General features: G+C 37.8%; 1 protein-coding gene across 6 annotated transcripts in view; it reads left to right on the top strand.

Annotated features, from left to right (window-relative positions):
- Positions 1-960: 960 nt before the first annotated feature.
- The window catches only part of NUBPL (NUBP iron-sulfur cluster assembly factor, mitochondrial), a 218560-nt gene continuing 194824 nt past the window's right edge, over positions 961-24696 (top strand). For 5 of the 6 annotated variants that reach the window (XR_009051431.1, XR_009051432.1, XM_057723127.1 and 2 more), the window contains exons 1-3: positions 961-1088; positions 1667-1814; positions 5253-5287. Coding sequence is in view for 3 of the 6 variants with exons in the window: in XM_057723127.1 (XP_057579110.1) it covers positions 981-1088; positions 1667-1814; positions 5253-5287 (291 nt within the window). In the remaining 3 variants the exon portion in view is untranslated. The remainder of the gene's footprint in view (positions 1089-1666; positions 1815-5252; positions 5288-24696) is intronic. The other variant, XR_009051433.1, reaches the window with a different exon arrangement.

Raw genomic sequence — 24696 nt, 5'->3', positions numbered from 1 at the left:
CAACACTTACTCAATTGAATGTACTTTGCTGGTAATATCTCATTTAATTCTTACAATAATTCTTTGAGGTTGATATGTTATGCTTGTATTAAAACTGAGGAAATTAAAGATCAGGTTAGAGCAGAATAAAATAATTATACAACAAAGTCTCTACAGATAAGAAGCAAATAAAAGAAATGAAAATCAACCTTAGAAAATATCATGGAGAATACATAAGGGTAAACCACTCTACACCCTAAATGATCCTTTTGCTGGGTCTGGGTTCCTCTATCAGCTTTTTTGCTTTCTCTCCTAAAGGGATTTCCTTCACCCTCTTCTGCTTTGAATGTAGGGATATGTCCTTCCTTTTACCAGGATGAATTCCATCTCCTCCCTCAAGCTTTGTCTCACTTAAGTTGCTTCTTGAGTGAAATTTGCTTCATTAGACCTGCTTTCTGATTTCGCTAAACTTTTTCGAGCCTAGCAAAGCACCTCGACTTCTCTTTCAGAGAATTATCAGCAACCCAGCAGTACATATCAACACAAAGCAGACTGTCATTGTAGATCACTCAGGGGAAAGAAAAAAAAAGATAAAATCCTTACCAGTGGCAGTGTTTAAGGGACTATACTCTGCGCTGTGAGAACACCTAGAGTCATTTTTAACTTCCACCATTTCCTACTTCTCAACTCAACTTTCTAAGTCTCAGTTTTCTTACCTATGAAAAGAGGATCCTAGTCTCCTACCTACATACAGCAGAACTTCTGTGAGGGACAAATTAGAGGAGGTACTTGAAAATGCTTCACAAACATTTGGTGAAACGCTGTAAAATTTTTGTACCTGGCTACAGACGAGACCACGACAGCAAGTTGTGTTCCTGGGCTGAAGAAACTCAAAGGAGGCTAGTCGCTAGGGAGAGGAAGCCGAGCGTTGCCATGTGATGTCATCACCCCGCGCCAGCCGCGACGGTTTCCGGGTTGGGCTCAAGGCAGCGTTCCGCGCCATGGGGCCTTGGCAGCGTTTGCTGCTTTTGGGGGGGCCGTCGCTTTGGGGCTACAGCGGGGCCTGTGTCCCGCTTGGGGGAAGCCGAGTGTTGGTTTGCGGGCGCCAGGTCCGTGGTGCTGCGGGGAAGGTGGAGGCGGGCGGGTCGGAGATGCTGGGGCTCCAGGGCTGCAGGTGCGCTGCAGTTGCCTCTTGCCAAGGACCCGCTTCAGTGCCTAGTGGGCCCCCGCGCACTTGGCGGCTCAGTGAGACCCCAGTTGTCTGGACCTCCCCACTTTCCAGGCAGGCCCCCAGTGGGACCAGGCCGAGGCTTAGAGGGGCGTGAAATAGATGTTAGAACATGGATGTGTGACTTGCACTTGCTTTCTTAGTGTTGGTTTATTTAGAAAATAGGTTAGAGAGAAGGAAAACACCTGGAGGATTTAACTCCGTAAAGAGGCAGCTTAGTTACTTTCCATTTTTAAGGTCTGCGTATCCTGGCAAATAAATTTCAACTTAAACAGTGTGTCTCTGGAATTGTGATCGGTAGCAGTAGGTAAATGACACTAAAGGCCTAAGTGGTGGAGATGAGCAGAATTAGAGTAGAAAAGAAAGCCCTGTTAACCGCAAATACCGAATCGTTTTTACTTGTACTGAGTGATAATGGAGACGGCTTATTTTAAAACTGTTTTTTTTTTTCTTCTTAAGTTCTCTGGCGCTGAAAGTGAGACCCTAAAACAAAGAAGAACACAAATCATGTCTCGAGGACTTCCAAAGCAGAAACCAATAGAAGGTGTTAAACAAGTTATAGTTGTGGCTTCTGGAAAGGGTGGAGTTGGAAAGTCTACTACAGCAGGTATTATAGGATATTAATTCTCATCTGGAGTAGGACTTTATGCTAGCTGGCAAGTGCATAATATTAAAGTTATAATTTTGTTCTTAAAAAAGTATTTGTTAAGTTCCTAATAGCTGTTTCCTTAGTAGGAGTTGGTAGTGATTGGGAGCTTAGATTTTGGAATTAAACCAAACTAGATACGTAGCCAGGTCTTTGACTCCTTAACTGAGGAAAAGACGTTCAAGTTGCCCATCACATCTTCAATTTTACTTAACTGTAAAATGGCAATGATGATAGTCATTTTTGTAGGATGGTTATGCAAATTAAACAAGCAAACCACTGAGCCCACTGTCTCATATATCGTAAATGCTCAATATTTGGTTGCTGTTATTATTAAAACATTTAGTAAGTTTCATACTATGTTGGTATATCTGTTCTTTGATGTTCTTTTCTAGTCTTTTTCAGTGTATGTGTGGCTAAGTAGTTGCAGTGAGATTGTTTACATTATTGTGACCTATTTTAATCTAACCATAAGATAATTTTCAGTATTTATGAAGTCGACATAGATCTAATATTTCAAAATGTTTTAATTATTTAAAATATCTTTTAATCTTTCCATATATATTAATATACTTGAGCAGAGAATTTTTTTTGGTGGCTTTTTTAAATTGATTATGGATTTCATTGTGACTGAAATGCTGCTTTCAGAACCCATAAAAGAAGTACCACCAGAAATAGAAGAGTTACTATCCAAGACTAATGATTGGATATTCCCAGATTTTTTTTCAAAAGAAACTTTTTATTTCTAAAAAAAATTTCAGTATAATAATGTGAAAAGGTAACTCTCCTCCAATTCAACTCAACAGAGGCAACTTGTATTATTAATTTAGTTATAAAGCTCTCAAGTCTTATTGTTGCCTCACTTAAAATTTTCAATCATTTTAATAGGAATGGTTTAATTCAGGTCTTATCCAACCTATCTATTTTTGCAGTTGATTAAAAAAATAACTATCCTTATTATATTTTATTTTGTTAATTTTGGCATAGTTCTGCACTGTTAAGATCTTTTATGTATTTATGTATTTTTTTTTTTTAGCTTTTGACTCAAATTTTCTGTGTTGTTTTTTTTTATTGAAATGTAGCCGATATACAACATTATATGTTTCAGGTGTACAACATAGTTCACAATTTTTAAAGGTTGTATTCCATTTATAGTTATTATAAGATATTGGATATATTTCCTGTGTTGTACAATGTATCCTTGTAGCTTATTTATTTTATACATAATAGTTTGTACCTCTTAATTCCCCACTCCATCTTACCTCTCCCCCCTAAGATCTCTAAATTTTTTCCTTTCTCAGATATTAAGCTAAAGTTGGGGCATATATGTAGCTTAAAATTCCTTAGTTCCATTGAAACCAATGGCATTTTGAAATAAAAAGGGCCAGGTACAAAATTCTATGACTTTCACTAGAGATCTTGTGTCTTGACTTAAAGCCATATTTGGTAATTCCTAGATGCAGCAGTTTTATAGTTGTACAACCAGCTACAACTCCAACTATATAGTGTTATTAGCTCAATTTTTTCCCCATTTTGACCTGAAGGTAATTGTGGAAGAGTTTTTCAGATGTTTTGAAGAAATTAAGATTTACTAAGTATTGTAGTTATGATAGACCCCAATATACTATTTGATAGATACTATTTTATTGTTAACAATAATTAGTGATTGTTCTTAATGAATTTATGCTATATCCTACATACTTTTGCTTTCTTTCCTAAGGACCTACAATCCATCTATTTGATATTTTGTTTTTAAAATTTGGAAGCTCTTAGTTTTCGGTTCTAGAATTCACCTCTACTTGTGTTTTGAAAATTCAGAGTACATTTACCTGTTCTCAGTTGTGTGAATCCTTTTGCAAGCTCTCTGTTTACTTGGACTAGTTAAAGATGGAAGCCATAAGTTCTTTAGGTTTTGTGCAATATAATTTGTTGGGTCTGTAGGCTAGCACTTGTTCAAAACAAATTGTTAATTGTTTTTGGTTGTAAGATTGTCTGTTACCATAGAATGTGATAGCATTTAGGTAGGAAAATATATGAGAAAATGTACAGTGTTTGATGCATAAGTGCTTCAGTAAGCATTCCTTCCTTACTTTTTTTCTTTGTTAGCATCATACCACCTGTTCCAAGTAATTGGCCTATACTGTTTCGTAACAGCTCTGTCTGCATACATAAGCCTTGGAAGTAGATAATTTCTGTGTAATTCTGTTGGTATTATATTTCTTTCCACTTATATATATATGTATTTATTCCTATTCCAAACTGTCTCGAAATACTTCCCATTTAAATATGTATGCTGGCAATATTTTGGATTAGAATGATGACATTTGATTAATACAGATGTGCTCTCTGATTCTATTGTGTAAATGCAGAAAGACCCTCACATTAAAATGAACTACTTTCTGAAAATTTCTGCCTAAAAGTTGGATTATGTTTAACCTATGATGTACCTGAAATTCAGAATTATTTTATAAATTTATGAAAACTAATTTGTCAAGTGCCATGCCCTAGGCTAAGTACTTTACATATAGCATTTGATTTAATTCTCACAACAGTTATGAGATAGGACCTCATTTTACAGAGGAGGGAACAGACTTAGGGGTAAAATATTCTACTCAAGATTACAAAACAGAGTGGTAAAACGGGTTTGAACCAGGTCTGCTTTGAAAGTTTATGCTCTTAAATACTTTAAAGGAAATGATATTTTGTAAGGAATTGTGATCCCACAGTAGGAGGGTCTATTTATTTAACACTTTTGGGAATGTGTTTACTTTTGGACCTCTTTTTCATCTCAGATGTAGCATGTCCCTCTTGCTGGGCTAAAGGCGATTTTGGGGACTACTGCTTTCCCCTTTTATGTCTTTGGGATTCACTAGCAATAGGCACTTTTGGGAAAATGTTTCACTGCCTACCTTTTACCTTCTCTTCTCTCTGCTCACTGAAAGGTCCAAACTTTCATTAACGTGGTATTTGTGAGTTAGATATTTGAAATTTCTGCATTACTGGCATTTATTTTTAAAAAGCAGTAGGATCATATCCACTTTGATTTATTAAAAAGTAGGTAATTTTCTGCAAAATATGTTTTTGAAAATAATTGAATGATACACACCATTAACATCATTAAAAAAAACTTAGTGGATTATTTAAACACAGTTGTAACAGATGATAAATGGATTATTTAAAATGTTAATCTGGGGGCAGGCATCTATTGCTTATGTTGAAATGTTGCTTTTGTTTTTGTCTTTTTTACTTTCTGCTGTCTCTCCATGTCCTTGTTTTTTTATAATGGAGATATATTAAAACCTTATTTGCTTTGGTTATTAGATTGAAAATATTAAAAGGCAATATGGATTTCAGTAGAAGGAAAGTTACTAAATTTAATTACTTCTTTGTTTCTTACAGTGAACCTTGCACTTGCTTTATCAGCGAATGATTCGGTAGGTGTTTATTAATAGAAATGCTAATTTATTAAAATTTTTTTAAGGCAATGATTAAGAGCATACTGATGTTTTTCATTTACTCTGTCAGGAGCTATATAGTATACCTCTAGTTATTTGCATGTCTTTAAGGAACTCAAAACTCTGCAATAAATACTGGTTACATTTAATAGTGATGATGAAAATGGGGGGACCACTAGTCAAGGAATTTAGGGAGCCTCTACAAGCTAGAAAGGCAAGGAAATGGTTTTTTCCTTAGAGCCTCCAAAAGGTATGTAATCTTGTCAGCACCTTAATTCTAGCTCAGTGAAACCCATTTTGAACTTCCGTGATAATTTCTTATAGTAGAAGTAGGAAACTGATACAGGAAGTCAATTTTTTCTTCTTAAATTTCTGAAGATGTCTTTATTTTTGCCTTCATATATGATAGTTTGACTAGATGTAGAATTCCAGGTTCACAATAATTTCCTCTCTGCACCTTGAAAACAATATTCCATTTTTTTCTAGCATGCTAATGAGTTGTCTGATGCTAGCCTGATTCATATTGCTTTGTAATAACCTGTGTTTTTCCCTTTAGAGCTTTTAAGAATTTTCTTTATGTCTTTTAGGTTTAGAAATGTCACAAATATATGTTTGGTTGTTGGGTTTACATATTTTTACCTGTTTGGAAATTGGCCAAGCAGTACAAGGCTTGAGTCCTTTTCTTCATTGATTACTTTTTGTGATGTGTTTGTTCTTTCTCCAGAAACCTGTTAGGTGGAGACTGACCCTTTAGGCTTGTTAATTTTTCTTTCATATTTTCCATCTCTTTGTCTTTTGCTCTGTGTTTTGGAAGATGCCTTAGATTGTTTTCCACACTGCTATGTTGGGTTGTAGTTGTTATTTAGCTCTTCTGATTTTTATTTTTAATTTGGAAATTATATTTTTTCCAGGTTTCCAGAACTGTTTTCTTATTTTCCAATTGCTATTCCTATCCACTTAAAAAAAAAATGGTTGCACCATTCGTTTGAGTCTCTCTGAGGATGCTAATTAGAATTAATAAAAAATATTCCTTTTAATGATCTCTATTTACTTAGTGTGGTGGTTCTTATAATGTGGTCCTCAGACCAGTAGAATCAGCATCACCTGGGAACTTGTTAAACATACAAAATCTTGAGCCCCAGACCTACTGAATCAGAAACCCTGAAGGTGGAGTCCTACAGTCTGTGTTTTAATCAGCCCTCTAGGTGATTTTGATGCATGCTAAAGTTTGAGAACCATAGATCTAGAGTTTTGTAAAACTCTAAATTGGTAATGGCACCCTTTTTTGTTTTCTAGTGTGATTATGTTTTTAATTTAGTTTTAAGCTATTTTTCTCTTGTTTCAAAAGGAAGAGAGATATTCATATATGGTTAGGCAACCTTATTGAAATAAAAGCCAGTAATACTGTTTTTTTGGTCGCTCCCTGTGGCATACGAGATCTTAGTTCCCTGACCAGGGATCGAACCCTTGCCCCCTGGAGTGGAAGTGCAGAGTCCTAATCACTGGACCGCCAGGGAAGTCCCGCCAGCAATACTTTTTTTTTTTTTTTAAATAGACTTTATTTTTTAGAGCAGTTTTAGGTTCATAGGAATATTGAGTGGCAAGTACAGAGATTTCCCCTTTACCCTCTGTCCCCCATCCCCCATGCATCCCCCTGCCACCACCATCATTCACAGCCCCATCTGAGTGGAGCATTTGTTATGACCTATGAACCTGCATTGATGCATCATCACCCAGAGTCCACAGTTCACATTACTGTGTACTCTTGATGTTGTACATTCTATGAGTTTGGATAAGTGTAAAATCTGCCAGTAATATTTTTTTTAAAAAATAATTTTTATTAGAGCACTTAGTTACCTTGGAGAAGGGATCCCATCTTCCTTAAAGAAGGGAGGAAACAGGGAACTCAATGGGTGGGAAGATAAATAAATTCATAGGTTTGGGGATCTTTTAATTTGATTGTTATTTCAGCCAAAACTTTGAGTCTTAAGACAATGTGAAGTAACCATGTAATGTGATCAGAGGATGAAAAGAATAGTTAAAAAGGGTTGATTCCTTCATGTTAGATGTTGCTAGTTTTGATGAGATGGTAGCTCAAATATTTCTTTTTTTCTGTTTGGTTTTGTTTTTTTTTTCCCTTTCAGGGAGCAGGGATAGGCAGCTTCATCTTTAATGCTTTAGATGTGTGACAGGGAAATTGGCAACAAGAAAGGAAAAGCAGTGTTTTTCCCTGGGCCACTTTTTCAGAAAGCATTTTAGTGTTTGTAAACATGTTTGTAACATCTTTAGGAAGGGCTTAAGTATTCTGTTATCCGGATGAAGGTTTTTTGTTTTTTTTTTTCATTTCTTGATATTTTGTAGCAAAGTTAGTATAGAAATTAAAAAGAAGAAAGCCAGGAAATTTGAGCAGCATGTTGTAGAAATCAAAGGTAATCTGACATAATACAGTGTTTTACAATTGGCTACTGTCTTGTCCTCTTTAATTACTTTATATATACTCAAGAAAGATCACTTTTATACAGCTTGTATGCTTGATTAACAGTGTTTTTGATTTGGGAGCAGCATGTTTGGCTTAAACTGTGATCCGCTGGAGGACTGCCTGCGTGTAGAAAAGAAGATGGATCACATGTAAATATATGATTTATATGTGTTTGGCATAGTCTTATAATCTGTATTTCCCAACTTAAGATTTATTAATATTACACTTATTTAGAGGACATGTTTGGTCTTCAGGGAAAACTCAAGGTCCTCCAAGCCCTGCTCATCGTCTGGGCTGATATAGATGGCTTACGTCCAAGGACATTTATTGGGTCATGGTACTAGGGTATGTTGTTTAATGGGCTTAAAACCTCCAGTTAGGGTGGTGTCTTTGGAGCTGATCTATCGATTCATTCCCACAGAGTCTTAATTTCAGGGAGCTTGTGTTACAAGAGGGGTCTCTGACCCGCTTACCCTTAGGCCAACTTTGCCCAAGACCTTGCCATCTCTTTTCTCTTATCCTCCTTCGGTTGGTGCTTGCCCTTTTTCAGCATTGGAATGGGAAGATCTAATAAGATTAATTTGTTGGTCTAGGGGAAACAGGTTTGGGAAATTATTCATTTTACTTTTTTTTTCCCAAATTAATTTTTATTTCTGAGTGTCTTTATGAGGTCCCAGTCTTTTTTTTTTTAAGAACTTTTATTGAGATATAATTGACATACAATAAACTGCATGTATTTAAAGTGTACAGTTTTTTTTAATTGAATTTCACCTAAGCAAAGAATCATTTTTTAGTGCAGGTATTCAATATAAGTATGTCCCATGTAATATTTGGGGGTATACTTATTTTTTTTTTTTAACATACAATAAACTGCATATATCTAGAGTGTACAATTTGGTTTTTTTTTTCTTATTAGTAATGTATGGCAATCCCAATCTCCCAATTCATCCCACCCCCAACCCTCCCCACCCTCACTTTCCCCACTTGGTGTCCATATGTTTGTTCGCTACATCTGTGTCTCTATTTCTGCCTTGCAAACTGGTTGATCTGTACCATTTTTCTAGATTCCTCACATATGTGTTAATATACGATATTTGTTTTTCTCTTTCTGACTCACTTCACTCTGTATGATAGTCTCTAGGTCCATCCATGTCTTTATAAATGTCCCAATTTTGTTCCTTTTTTATGGCTGAATAATATTCCATTGTATATATGTACTACATCTTCTTTATCCATTCATTTGTTGATGGACATTCATTTTACTTTTAGTATTGGCCTCAATAATCTCTAAACTGGGTTGTTGTAAACCCCAGTGGCTATGCAAGATAGTCCATTGGAATGTGAAAGGGAAATTTTTCTTTTTTACTTGTATTAATCTTTATCTTAAAATTTATGTTTTTTTGTATATACTTTATAATTTATACTAAATTACTATGGTAGCTCTAATAAAAAATATCAACAAATATATTAACATATGTTGAGGTTGTAAACATAAACTTTTTTTACTGATTGGGGTGCACGATCAAAAGCAAAAGGAATTTCTGGGCTGGATCATATGCCAGTTCAAAGAAGACTACTTTGTAGCTGGAGGTAAAGGCCTTCTAGGAACAGGGTGTGAATTTTCAGTGCCTTTTCCTTGCCTTTTGTACTTTCCTTTGGGTTTGTAGAAGGTCGTGTTGCAGAGCAGAATTTGGGATCATGTCATGTGTGCCACGCATCTAAATATATCCCCGTGGCATGCTGGAGCTTGTTGTGAGAACTGATTGTTAAATTTTCAAGAATTTTGCAAACCAGTTGATATCATGTTGTTAGCTTGAAATAGGCCAAGGTGGGAATATTTAAACCATGGAAATTGGCAAATACTGAAAATTAGACTCCGCACCTCACCCTGGGCGGTTGTTAAACATTCCCTGCACACCGCTGATCATACATATTGACAATCATGTGTTTTAGTTTTTCTTTTTTCTGTCTTCTTAACCACCTTTATTATGGATCTCATTCTTCTACAGTATAAATTTAATAAACAGTGAGAAGAGCACTGAAGCTGGAGAGGGAAAGGGAAAGGTCACCAGAAACCATTGATAAGCTCTGTGAGATTCCTAGGTCAATTTACTTCAGTTCATTTTAGTTCAACAGACATTTATTGAGCACCTCTGACACTCATTGCCAGACACCCTGGGTATATAAAGAAAAGTAAACATGTCTACTAAGACTACGTTCACAAAACAGTGTTTTGTGTGTGTGTATATAAGTGTATATATTTGTGTGTGTGTGTCTGTGTGTATTTTGGTGGTGTATAGCTGAATTAGGTTCAATAATAGTTTCTCCTGTGAGTGAGAAAGTGTAAATTAAAGCAACACTTAATAAGGTTTTATTGTGCTTTATAACAGAGTAGACACAGTGTACTCTTTTTTTTTTATTTTTTTATTTTTTATTTTTTAATTTTTTAATTTTTTAATTTTTTTTATTTTTTGGGGGTTACACCAAGTTCAATCATCTGTTTTTATACACATATCCCCGTATTCCCTCCCTTCCTTGACTCCCCCCACCTTGAGTCCCCCCCACCCTCCCCGCCCCAGTCCTCTAAGGCATCTTCCATCCTCGAGTTGGACTCCCTTTGTTATACAACAACTTCCCACTGACTATCTATTTTACAGTTGGTAGTATATATATGTCTGTGCTACTCTCTCGCTTCGTCTCAGTTTCCCCTTCACCCCCCGGCCCCTCCCATACCTCGAGTTCTCCAGTCCATTCTCTGTATCTGCATCCTTGTTCTTGTCACTGAGTTCATCAGTACCATTTTTAGATTCCGTATATGTGAGTTAGCATACAATATTTGTCCTTCTCTTTCTGACTTACTTCACTCTGTATGACAGATTGTAGTTCTATCCACCTCATTACATATAACTCCATCTCATCCCTTTTTATAGCTGAGTAATATTCCATTGTGTATATATGCCACATCTTCTATATCCATTCATTTGTTGATGGGCATTTCGGTTGTTTCCATGTCCTGGCTATTGTAAATAGTGCTGCAATAAACATTATGGTACAAGTTTCTTTTGGGATTATGGTTTTCTTTGGGTATATGCCCAGGAGTGGGATTACTGGATCATATGGAAGTTCTATTTGTAGTTTTGTAAGGAACCTCCAAATTGTTTTCCATAGTGGCTGTACCAACTTACATTCCCACCAACAGTGCAGGAGAGTTCCCTTTTCTCCACACCCTCTCCAACATTTGTTGTTTCCAGATTTTGTGATGATGGCCATTCTGATCGGTGTGAAGTGATACCTCATTGTGGCTTTGACTTGCATTTCTCTGATGATTAGTGATGTTGAGCATCTTTTCATGTGTTTGTTGGCCATCAGACACAGTGTACTCTTAAAGGTTTTATAATCTAGTGAAGACGGAGGAAGATAAATGTCTTAAAATGATGAGCTATGTTCAGGGTCAGATATAGTAGTGTTTCTAAGATGACTAGCTTTTATTCCAGAGAAAAGCAGTCTTTTTTCATAGAGTATTTTTGTGAACGTAATTATATTTGCCTCTCACAGAAACCTGTAATGCAGTGCACTTAGTATTTATCAGTTTTACAGTCTTTATTGATTCTGCGCTATCCTTGTCACATTTCATCAGCCAGCAAATATCCTTTTTTTGTCTGCAGTATTTTTCCAATATGTATCTTTCTGTTTTCACTGTTCCCACTCTAATTAAGGCTCACGTTACTTCTTTTTTGGCTCATTCATTCATTTATTCCTCAGACAGTTATTGAGTACCTACTCTTTCCCAAGCACTCTGCTACTTTGGAGGGTATGGAAATAAGATGTAGAAATGAATAAGCCCCCTTGAGGGGCTCAGAGACTAGCTGAGCACCGCAGTGACCTGTTACCTGCCTAAGCGCAGATCCATTCAGTACATAATGCCAGGTTACTCTTACTTAAGCACCATTGGAACCCCATTTCTCCCTGGCTCAAAGTCACTGCTGAATGCCTTTGCTGGGATTCAAGGTCCTCTCTGATCTGGCTTCCATCCACCTTTCTGGGTTTATCTTCAGCTCTTCTAAATGGTCCCTGTGCTCTAGCAAGTCTGGGTTACTTGCTGTTGCCAGTATGGGCTTGGATATATTATGTTCTTGATAGCTTACAGCCTTTCTTCTACGTTTCTACTGAAGTGTTCTCTATATTTTCTTCAGCTTTGTATGTCCTGTCCTCTAGGCTGCCGTATGTGGCTGTGCTGATTGTATCCTGCCCAAGGGTACTTGTCGAGGGAGTTGAGTGGTGACAGAAATCCAGGCCACCTTCCTCTTCATGTGCACCCGCAGACTGCGTTCTAATTCACACTGAGGCACTGTATGAGCTAGCCTTGCCCTGAGGGGCAGCTTAGTGAAGTGCTCCCTGAATTCCCTCCCAATGAGGGACTTATTTCCATCTTGTGAAATCCAGTATCACTACATATTGGTACTATTATTATGTACCTTTGTAGCCATTCTGTTAATTTTTCTAATAGCAAGTAATAAAACTAACATTTGTTGAACAATTTATTATATGTCAAGCACTGTTCCTCATGACATGGTTCTTAATTCATTTATTCTTCATAGATCCTACGGTGATCCCTGTTGTAGATAAGAAGCAGAGGCACCTGGAGGCTAAATATTTTGCCCAAGCTCACCCAGGAAATACATGGCAGAGCCGGGTTTGAATGCCAGCCTAGATCCTGTGCTCTTAACCTACTTGTTATACTGCTCCTGTGTTAGCTAGATTCTTATGATTCAGAACTGTGTCGTCTTCATTCTTGGCTATCCTTAGCAGCCAGCACAATGCTTTATGACTTAGGAATAGATAACAAATGCTTGCTACATAGATGAATCAAGTGCATAGATGGGTTTCATGGCATGTAAGTGCAAAGTTTTGTTTTGCTTTGTGTTTTGAGGGCTTATTGTGGCTTAGTGGCCTGCACACTGTTCTTTTCCTGCTTCTTAAAAGGTAGTGTGCTCCATGATTCTACTTGGCCCTCTTCTCATTTTATACTCTATCTAGTAATCTCATCTTTTCCCAATGCCCCCGTTACCACCCATGTGCCCTGGATTCCAAATGCATCTCTTGGATGCCAGACCTGGCTGTCTCGCCTGCTGTAGATGTCCACCTGAAGGCTTTACAGACATTCGGACTCAGCATGTGTAAAACCAAGCTCTTCTTTCCTATACCTGTCTTTGTCCCATGAGGGTCATGCAGTTCCCTCCCACCTCCAAATCAGTCACCTGTTCCTGCTGCTTTCTAGAATGTGTCTTCTCATTTCATTCCTTGATGCCACTGTCTTATTCAGACCCTTACTGTGGATCTTCCATGAGGTGATTCCTGCTCTCCATTTTCTCTGCCATGATGCTTTGAGGAAAGGACTAGTACTTCCCATATTATTTTAAAGGTTTGTTTATTTGTTTAACTCCTGTGCTAGGCTATGAACCTTTTGGGGGCAGTGCTGTTGGTCTTGTTCCCTTTTTTTATCCTCAGTGCCTAGTCCAGTGATGGTATATAGTAGGTTCTTGGTAAATGTTGGTAATGATAGTGGAACATGTTAAGTGAAGAGTGGTTATGAATATATATATACTTATATAGTGCATATTTGTTGTAGATTCTAAGTGTTGGATAAGCTATCTATCTTTTGTTCATTATGTCTTTTTTTTCCCCTGAGCAAATGAAATTAAAATCTCAGTGGGATAATGTGAGGTGCTTAGCACAATGGCTGATATGTAGTAAGTTCTAAATCACTTTTTAGTATTGTAGCTAAATAAAATCTTTTTGCAAGTAATATCTCAAAAATTGATATGCATTTTACTTACTTGACTATTTTAATAAAAACTTATTTGACGTTTTTACTTATTTTCCATTGCTAGAACGAATCATTAAGTAGAATTTTAATTGGACTGAAACATGGGAAAGGAAGCAGTATTATCTTCAAAGAGTTTATGTTTCTTTGGTTATTTTTTTTCCATTGACGTTTATCTCAAAATACTTATTTTTTCCCCCACGATCACATAGTGTCTTTACACTTATTCTTTTCAGATATACTGCTCTTTTCCACAAATTGTTATGAGTGGCTCTTTGAACATAATTAAGATTATCTTAAGCCTTTGAAGTTCTGTGATCATGTTAGGAAAAACTGGGAAGTTTTAGTTCAAGATTTAGGTTTTGGTTTTTGAAAAGTTCAGTGATCTTGGGAACAGAGTATGTTATGTACTGCCACTTAAAACACTGTGACTTTCTTCATTAATAGTTATGTGCATAACAGTTAATATTCTAGCTTTTTGATGTCAAACAGACCTGGGCTTCATTCTGACTCTGCCTCTTGCAAACCATATAACTTTTGCCTGTACCTACCTCTTCCGGCTGTGAGTATTAAAGGAGATAATGCATGTAAAGCACTTAGCACAGTGTCTGGCATGTAGTAAATGCCAATAAGAGCTCCTCTTATTAAGCAGTTCCAGTACTCCACATGCCAGCCCGGACACATTATTATAATCCGGAATATTAGTTATGATGTGAATTTGGATTAAATATGGATGAAACTGTTTCTTACAATTAGTTGGAAATCCAGTTGTATACTACTTAGTTCAAGTTTGTAAGATTGGGGCTCATCTTTTCTTTATTGCCAGTAAAGGAATTACACTATATTACAGCAACCTGTGCTTAATGTTTTTATCATAGTGTGATAGTATATACAACATATACATTTCTTATGAAAAACAATTTTGTTATTATGGTTAGCCATTTTGGAGGAAGGGTACACCGTTAGTGTTTATTTATTTATTTATTTATTTTGGCACACGGGCTTAGTTGCTCCGCGGCATGTGGGATCTTCCTGGAGCTGGGATCGAACCCATGACCTCTGCATTAGCAGGCGGATTCTTAACCACTGTGCCACCTAGGAAGCCCACCGTTAGTGCTTAAAGTGTAGCTATTTTAAAGCTGGAGGGGAAACTAGGGCAAGAGATCCAGAAGGAACAATTGCAAAATCATTATTTTTGCTCCTTTTTGTTCTTCAATTCAAAAGTAATTCTTGGTAAGAAGTGTGTTTTATAACTGAATTTGAATTCACAAATTTTGACATTTAGCGAGGAGAGCGACTCAGAAGACATATTTGTAACTAGAGCAAAAATCTTTATTAAAACTAAGAATTTCTTGTAGAATAAGAAGTGGATTTATTTATAAGAGTTACAAATAAATTTATAATGACTTTTCTTGCAAATATATGATAACTTTGATAGCTACATATGTTCATACATACATTAATGGGGGATTTATCAGTATATAATCAATGAAAAGAATGAATAGATTTCCAGTGAAGTACTTTTATCTCATTCCTGATATAGGTTTGTTTATTTATTCATTCATCAAACATTTGCTGAGGTCCTGTCATCTCCTAGGTGCTCTGCCTAACGTGGGGATACAGAGCTGAAAAAGCCCTGCCCCTGTCCTCATCTTAGTTAATTTAGCCTGAGTGACTGTTTGGGAGATTGTCATTTCAGTTGCAGCCAGGATCTCTGTATGGCTAGATGAGTCTTGACTTGTCTGCAGTCTACTTCTCTTCTCATTTACCACAGATGCTCTTCCAAATCTTTCCCATTTTCAAGCTATCACATTCCAGTTTCTTCACTAGCAGCACATGGTCTTGCCTCCTATTCAACCTGAAAAATGGACTTTCCATTGGTAATTTATTTACTATTCTCTCCCTCTATCAAATGTATCTTTCTATGGTCATCATGACCTTCTTCCCCTCCTGCCTCAGAGAAAGAGATTTCAGACCTGATACTTCTTTAACTTTTTTAAAAATGTATTTTATTTATTTATTTATTGACTGCGTTGAGTCTTCATCACTGCACACGGGCTTTCTCTAGTTGCGGCGAGTGGGGGCGACTCTCCATTGTGGTGTTCGGCATGCGGCTTCAGTAGTTGCGGCATATGGGCTCAGTAGTTGTGGCTCATGGTTCGCGGGCTCTAGAGCACAGGCTCAATAGTGGCACAGGGGCTTAGTTGCTCCATAGTACGTGGGATCTTCCTGGAGCAGGGATTGAACCCATGTCCCCTGCATGGGCAGGTGGATTCTTAACCACTGCACCATCTAGGAAGTCCTAGACCTGATACTTCTACCTAGACTTTTGATCCTTCATTTCCTACCTTTTCTAGGATTTGACTCGTTTATTCCTTTTGGTTATCTTCAGTTTATCTTTACTAATTCCTTCGCCTTGGTCTAGAGATCCACGCATCTTACTCATATACTCTGAAAAATATAAATGTGTATTTGTCAGGTGAGTGAATGAATCAGCAGATCTTCTTTGGCCGCTGGGTCCCCTCAAGTTGCCACCTGACTTCCCCATTACAGCCATACTTGAGAGAATAGTCTCCCCTGGCTGTGTCAGTTTACCCAGTTCTCATTTATTTTTCAACTTCTGTAATTTGACTTCTTGTTACCATGCTGTTGAATTCCCTCTTGTAGGTACCAACTATCTGCCAAATGTATATTCTCCGTCCAAATTGCTTGATTCTACTTGATTTCCTGCCACATTGGATCCTGCTGATCACAGGGGCTGACATCTTAGAGAATCTTTGGCTTTTACATTGTTCTGTCTTGATTCTTCTCTCTTTCTCTGACCCTTTCAGTTTCCTCTAAACTTTTCATATTGTTCCATTCCTGTACTTTAAATTTTTTCTCCCTCATACTTATATGTCTTCCCTTTGTCTTCATACACTGCTTCTTCATCACTTATCTCTTTTTAAAAATCCAGACCCTTATTTTCAGTAGTTTGCTCAACATCTCCATTTGGTGTTCTACAGATATGTCAGACTTAAATCATCGAAATAGAACCACCATAATTTTCTTCCTCTCCTAAACCTCCTGTTCCTGTATTCTTTGATAATTCACTTACATGTTACCATTACCCATTTCAGTTATCTATTGGTGTGTAACAAACTACCCTAAATTTATATAAAGTAACAACCATTTTATTCTGCTCGCAGATTCTGTGGGACGAGAATCTGGACAGAGCACAGCCAGGATGGCTTGTCTTTGTTCGGTGATGTTGGGGCTTCTCCAGGAAAGAGTCAAATGACTAGGGACTGGAATTGTCTGGGGCTCTTCAATGACATGCTTGGCACTTGGACTGGGATGATTTGAAGGCTGAGCTTAGCTGGGATTGTTGATTGGAGAGCCTTTACATGGCCTCTCCATACTGCAGGGGCTTCTTCACAGCATCCCTCACCCCAGTGCAGTTGGACTTCCTTCATGGTAGCTCAGAGCTTCGAGAGTTAGTGTCCCAGTGAATAAAGTGGAAGCTGTACGGCCTTCTGTGACCTAGCCTTGGTAGTCAGGCTAGGTTCTGGATTGACGTACTCATGTGCCTTCCCAGATTCACGGGAGAGGAGACATAGACCTCACTTCATAATGAGAAGGGTATTAGTAAGTATGTGGCTGTATTTTAAAAACATCATACCAGGGACTTCCCTGGTGGTGCAGTGGTTAAGAATCCACCTGCCAGTGCAGGGGACATGGGTTTGATTCCTGGTCCGGGAAGATCCCACATGCTGCAGAGCAACTAAGCCCATGCACCACAACTACTGAGCCTGTGCTCTAGAGCCCGCGAGCCACAACTACCGAAGCCCGTGCACCTGGAGCCCTAGCTTCTCAACAAGAGAAGCCACTACAATGAGAAGCCAGAGCATCGCAATGAAGAGTAGTTCCCGCTAGTGGCAACTAGAGGAAGCCCGCGCGCAGCAACAAAAGACCCAACGCAGCCAAAATTAAAATTAAAAAAAAAAATTAAAAATTATAAAAAACAAAACAAAAACATCATACCAGATATGTTGGTGTTCTACTTAGAAACCTTGATATTATCCTTGTCTTTCATTTCTGCAATTCCACTCCACTTTTATATATCAGTTACTAAGTGCTGGCCTTTTTAAATTTGAGAAATGTCTCCTTTTCTCCATTATCATGAACCTAGAATTAGTCGTAGTAATAGAATAGCAGTAAATAAGAATTTTACTACCTTTCACTTAGGAGTTTTCTGTAACCTCTTAGTTGGTCTATATAATCTCTCCCACCTTGAATTAAATAATGATTCCTTACATTGATTGTAGGATAGTTCTTGTTGCATACAGGTCTATGTCCAAATTGCTTAATTTAGTTCTTAAAGATTGGGTCTACCTAAATTTCCACTCTGCAGTTGACTTTGCTTCAGCTGCTCCTTTGCATTAACTGTCTTCCTTGTTTTTTTTGCCCAGTTCCTTTCATTCTTCAGGTCTCATGTTGGTAATCACGTCCCGTCTGAAGCCTTCTTAGTGGCTTCAGGTGATGTCTTCCTCATTGGTTCATATGTTTATCTCCTGCCAGACCATAGCTTCCACAAGGTCAGGGACTATGTCTTAAATCATCTGCCACTATTGCCTGGCCTATCATTATGTACTCAGTAAATGCTTGCTAGGCGACTGAAAACAAATTACACTTTGGTGGAATTCTCTAAAGGTTTGAAAGAGTTACTGGGCTTTCTAAAATGCCTATAAAATTACCAAGGAGTCATTTTTGCCTTGGGAGATTTATGCTTAGATAAGCTTTGAAGTGAGGGAGTTTACATTCTGTGTCAACATTTTTGTTTTCAACATTTTATTTCAGTTAAAACATATACAACAAAACCAAAAAAAACGTATCCTTGAAATATTATTATTGTGTGCCAGAAAATTTATGGAAGTAAGCAAGGATTAGATTTAAAAGAAGCTTTGATAAGATTAAAAGCTATGAGAATAAAGTTGAAATCAGAACAGTATTGTTTTCAGCTGCGGCGTTTTAAAGCTTTAGTTTTGGCCTTGAAATATTTCACATTAAGATTTTGTTCCAGCCTTTTTCTTTTTGGTCAGGAACATGTGATGGTTCCCTTTTGGCAGTTGCACTGTGTGAAAGGGCTGGGGTCAGCACTGCTGTGCAGAAATGGGTCAATGAGCGTTCAGATGAAAGGGAAACAGCTTTTAAAGAGTCTTTATTTGTTGTTGGTGTAAGAAGACAAAATAATTATAAGCTTGAACCTCTCACTGTGTTCTTGCTGCCTCCTTCATCTCTCAAATGCCTTGCCAAATTAACCACATCAACCAATTTTACAGAAAATGGATTGCTGTTTTAAATAGTTCTTTAGCTGTTATTCTTAAGAAGCATCTTCAGAACGTCTCCTCTCTCATCTTGTCTTCCAGAAGGACATAAGTCTCCTTTGTACTCCTATTAAAGTCTGAAATGGCCGCTTAAAGAGAGCAGGCAGCATGTTCTACTTGAATGAGTGATAAAGTACAACTGCCTGTTTTTCAGCTGAGCTGGAAGGAAGAACTCTATCCTACTATTCCTTTAAAAGATGATTTTATTACCGTCAGGACAGATAACAAGCTGGGATTTTGTAAGAGCAATAAATGACAAGTTGGTTTACTGCCTGTGGCTCTTAAACAATGTAACATTCTTAAATTAAGGTAGGAAAGCACTCAGGTAGTCTTGGAAAGCAGTCTAGATGCTCTGCATGGAGATAGGGTTGCTCTCTGTTTAGGTTTGCCCTGAATAGACTAAGACACATAAGGTTTCTCCAAACCGTGGAACAGCCTTGCTCTCAAATTTGTGCTGGAATGTTATCTCGGAGTGTCATGGGGTTCTTTGCCAGTCACCATGGAAACTGACCAAAGCTCTATCTAGTCCTATCCTTTGGGCTATTTGAGGTGGCTTAAATAAAAGATGACCAACAAATGTAATCCTATTCTCCACATATGTATTTTCTTTAAAAATGATTAAAAATACAGTTTACTAAACGGAGAATTAGGGTATCTGTATCCTATTTCTATTAGGCTATTTAAAACACTCTGTGCAGCTGAAGAGAATTCTGGCCAAGAAACATTAATGAAAATTCTCATTTTGGTGGGCATAATTCCATCGGCTTTTGATTTCTGTCTTTTGGCCTTTATGCTTATATATGCAATAGAATAACAAATGCTAAATTTCCATTTATCTGCTTAGTGATGGAGAGGGACTTGTATGGGCATTATTATATCATATCATTGCCAAGTGAAATGTGGTTTCAGTTATGGTGTCAGAGACATAAAAGTTAAAAGCATCTGTGAGCAATTAAAGTAATTAAGTATTCAGATATTATAGACATCTAATACATCTTGTGAAATGACCAGTCTGTAGCTAAAGTTAGGGAGGGCTTTATATTTATGATAATCTTTAGAAGTCTGAGCTTTGCCAGTGTCTCCTGTTTCCTCTGTGGGGGACTGGTGAACAAGGGGGAAGATCTGAGCAGAAAGTAGCTGCGGATTTACCTGAAGCTGATAGAAGATCCTTCAAAAAAAATTTTTTTTTAGTTAATTTTAGAAAGTGAGGTGAAATTCACATTGATAGAGGAGGTTTGTGTTGTGAGCCACACTGACTGTATTGTTCCATTTTCAAGGGTTTGTTCCATTTTCAAGGTCTGACTCTGATTGAAAAGGTAAAATGGGAACTTGGATAGTTGAGGCGCCTCTTGCTTTTTTCAAATAACATAATTTCCTTTAATGTCCAATAAAGTCTATCCGTATGAGAAAATGAGGGGTAGGGACTTCCCTGGTGGTCCATTGGCTAGGACTGCGAGCTCCCAATGCAGGGGGCCTGGGTTTGATCTTTGGTCGGGGAAGTAGATCCCACATGCCACAGCGAAGATCCTGCACATGGCAGTGAAGACCCTGTGTGCCACAACTAAGGCCCAGTGCAGCCAAATAAATAAATATTTAAAAAAAAATAGAAAACGAGGGGTATAATACTCAGTGCTTCTACAGGTAGAGATACTTTCATGCATTTGTTCAAGTATTTTCTAAGTACTTATCATGTACTAGGTACTTTTCTGGGTCCTGGAGATATAATGGTAAAAAAGTCCAAGTTTCTGTTCTTAAGGAGTTTACAGTCTGGTGGAAGTGATATAATAAACGCATACTTTTAGGTAGTAGTAAGAGTTATGAAAGATTATAAAGCAGTGTAAGGAAATAGGGAGTGATGGAAGGTGCTGTGTTAGGTAGGATTGTCAGGAAGGAGCTCTCTGAAGATGTTAGAGCAGAGAACTTAAAGAATTGAGAAACTGGGCCAGGGGAAGAGCAAAAGCCCTAAGGTGGACTCAACTTGGATTGTTTAAAGCATAGCAGGAAGGTCAGTGTGACTAGAGTGGACCAGGAGAAAGGTAGGCAGGGGCATGTCATGCAGCCTTATAAGCCATGGTAGAAATTTGGATTTTTTTCTGAGTATAATGTGGATTTTTAAACCAGGGCAGTGACATGATCTTATTTACTTTTTAGAATGATGTGGCTGCATTGTGGAGGATAGACTGTAGGTGAATAAGGATGGAAGCAGGGAGACTTGCTAGTAGCTAATGCAGGAGTTCAGGCTAAAGATGATAACTTGGACTGGCATCTACCTTGGTGGTGGAGGTAGTGACATAAATATTTAGGTTCCAAACCCATCCCCAGAATTACTGCATCATCCCAAACTGAAACTCTGTATCCATTAAACAATGACTCCCCCCCACCCCACCCCCATTTCCAGCCCATGGCAACTACCATTCTACTTTTGTTCTCTATGAATTTGGCTGTTCTAGGTATCTCATATAGGTAGACTCCTACAATATTTGTCCTTTTGTGTGTGGCTTATTTCCCTTAGCATAATGTTTTTAAGATTTATCCATGTTATAGCACGTATCAGAATTTTCTTTTTTAATATAGAAGCCTTTGTTATGGTTTTGTGTTTGTTTGTTTTGGCCACACTGAGTGGTTTCCGGGATCTTAGTTCCCTGACCAGAAATTGAACCCGTGCCACCTGCAGTGGAAGCTCGGAGTCTTAACCACTGGACCGCCAGGGAAGTTCCAGAATTTTATTTCTTTTTAGGTTCCTTGGTTTTGATTTACCAATTGTGTGAATGGTAGCGATATTTCCTGAGTTGGAGAATACTTCTGAAGGAGAGATTGGGAGTTAAAATCAGTTCTTTCTATATATGTTAAATTTAAAATGCTTTGTAGACATCTGAGATGATACACTGAGAAATACAGATTTCAGAGGAGAAGCTGACAGATGGTATTTAAGGCTATGAAACTGAATAAGATCACCTGGGCAGTAAGAGTAGATTTGGGAAAATTGTTTTCTAACAAGTAGTATGTTTTAAGGTTGTGATAATGGAATGAATGTATTTTAAGACTTATCTAAGCTGCTAAACCTATAGAGAGTTTTAAAAATTGACATTGGTTTTACATGTTCTAATTGGTATAGCACATTGGTTTTAAGCAGTTGTCTACATGTTATTTTATTAGCCAATTCCCATACTTTCTTTGGCTTAAAATAGTGGTAAGCTTCATTTTCTTAGGATTTCTCTGAGGAAGTAAAAAAAATTGTGTCAGGATGAATTGGGTACTGAATAGAATGGTTATTTCCAAAAGCTGCATAGCATAGAAATTGTATCATGGTAGAGAATTTGAAAATTAATAAATGCCAGTGATAATAGGAGAGGGGGGCTTATTTACGAACGGAGTATTTTAGTGAGCAAACACCAGCTGTGCATGACTGAGGGTGGCACTTGTCCAGGGGACGGACACTTTGGGGAAAATTTGTGTCTTTTTTTTAAACAGCAGAGAGGCTTTTTAGTTAAACTACTGGTCTCTTTTCTTTTATGAAGGATTAAGTTTCAAAGGAAGGATCAGACCACTCTGGTGGGGTGAGGTGGGGGTGGAGGACATATTTGGAATAAAAGAGATGTTTGCAACAATACTGGGCTAGAACTTTCCCTAAGCACTGTGGTTCATAGGCATTTGACCAAGTACGCAAGGGCCAAATCTTAATATTACTTGTTTTTCTCCATTTAATGGGAATTACTGAGCTTAATTAGCTCCCAGTTTTGTCTTTACAGTGGTCATACCACAGAGCTTGTGAATACCAGTTGTTTTTTTTTTTTTAATTCCCCATTATAAATAATACACGTCTTGAGCACCAGATCTTTGCAAAAGTAGTTTGGTAGTAGAAATTGTTTTTATAATGGAGAAAAAAGGGGTTTGATTTCATGTTACTAAAGGATGTTATAAGTAATCAAAAGGAAAAGGGAAATTTGAGAGTCTACGAAATGTCATTTTTAAAGGAGGAAATTGAAGTCAGGAAAGAATAGACTTGCTTGGAAACAAGTCCTATAATTGAAACTTGAGTAGCTAACATCTGCCTTTGAGAAAATCCCCTGCAAAGCTGCTACCTCTGGTTGTAGTCCTTGAATTAGGGCTCTGACATTTTCATATTTGCCATGGAAATGATTGTGATAATATAAATGATGTTTTATTTTTACATATAATTAGGTAGGGAAGATGGAAGCCAAATGTTGTTTAAGTGTGTGTATTATGAAACATTGCGGGGGCTATAACATAGGCGACAGTAGACCAAAGGTGGCAGACAGGGTATTGCTGAAGCTTGTGGAGCAGGGGTGCGACAGATAACCTCTCGTTTTTCTTGGTAACTCTTGGTTTTGGTTCTGGCAGCGTTGGCTAGATTGACTGATTACGTCACATGTTCTGTGGTTTTATGATTCAGTTTGTGAAACTGGAGAACCCAAGGCATTCCTTTAAAGTGTGTTTATTAACAGTCTGCTATGTGTCAGACACTGTGGTAGGTATTTTGGACAGAATGGCGAATAAGACAGTCCAAGTTGTTTATTTACAACTGTGATAAGTACTGCAAAGGGGAAATCCTGTTGTCAGGAGAGCATATAACAGGATGCTGATCCTAATCTGAGGGTTGAAGGAAGACTTCCCTGAGGGAGTAACACCAGTTATATCTGCTTCCCAACAACCACCATTACTCTATTATTTTTCATGGTAGTAGTCGTTATCGCCCCAAATTCTTATTTATCTTCTTCCTTCGTCTCCTCCTCCAATCTGCCCCCCCCAAAACTCCCCCCCGCTATGAGAATGAAAAATTCCTGGAGAGCAAGGACCTTTGTGCCAGAAAACCCAAATGGAAAGGAGCATGGGAGGTGGAGGAACCCAAAGAAAGCCAATGAGGTGGCAGTCAGTATGAGAAGGAGAGTAGCGGCCTCAGAGACCACGTCAAGGATTTTAGAATTTTAGAGTTTATCCTAAGAGCAGTGGGAAGCAATTTTAAGCAGGGGATGCACATGATCAGATTTGCTTAAAAATCACTTCACTGTTGCACGGAGAATGGAGGAGCTGTTAGAATGGGCCCAGGAGAGCAATTCAGGCTGTTACAGTAATCTAAGAAGGAAAGCATGGTGATGTCATGGACTAGTGTTTCGGCAGTGGCAATGGAGGAGAAGGTAAAATTGGTAGGTCCTGACGCTGGATTGGATATGAGAGAGGAAGTCAGGGATGACCTCCATTCCAGGTTTCTTGATTGTACAACTGAGTTGATGTCAGATACATTTTCCCAATGCATTTGAAAAAGAACGTGCACGTTTTCGAGTTTGATATACAGTAGAATTGCCCCTGATTGTGAAAATTCAGCAAATATTGAACTTTTCCAGTCAACTTTTGGTCAAGATAGACATGCAGAATACTTTTTAGTCTATACTGTTTTACCTCCTAATAAGTAATCTCTGTCTTTGCTTTAGGCTTGCTAATTGTTGTAACTGGCTGGAGTCCTAGCATTTTTTAATGGTTTTATTGAGATATGATTCACATACCATACAATTCATCTATTTGAAGTGTACAATTCAGTGGCTCTTAATATATTCACAGAATTGTGCATCCATCACCATCAATTTTACAACATTTTCATTACCCCCCAAAGAAACCCTGTACTGCTTGGCCGTTATTCTTCAATCTCCCCTTAGGCAACCCTCGCCTTAGGCAACCACTAATTTACTTTGTCTCTATAGAT

The sequence above is a fragment of the Hippopotamus amphibius genome, chromosome 2, assembly GCF_030028045.1.
Source record: "Hippopotamus amphibius kiboko isolate mHipAmp2 chromosome 2, mHipAmp2.hap2, whole genome shotgun sequence".
Classification (NCBI taxonomy): domain Eukaryota; kingdom Metazoa; phylum Chordata; class Mammalia; order Artiodactyla; family Hippopotamidae; genus Hippopotamus; species Hippopotamus amphibius.
Note: the sequence above shows the minus strand (reverse complement) of the source record. Positions and strands in the feature narration are given on the sequence as shown.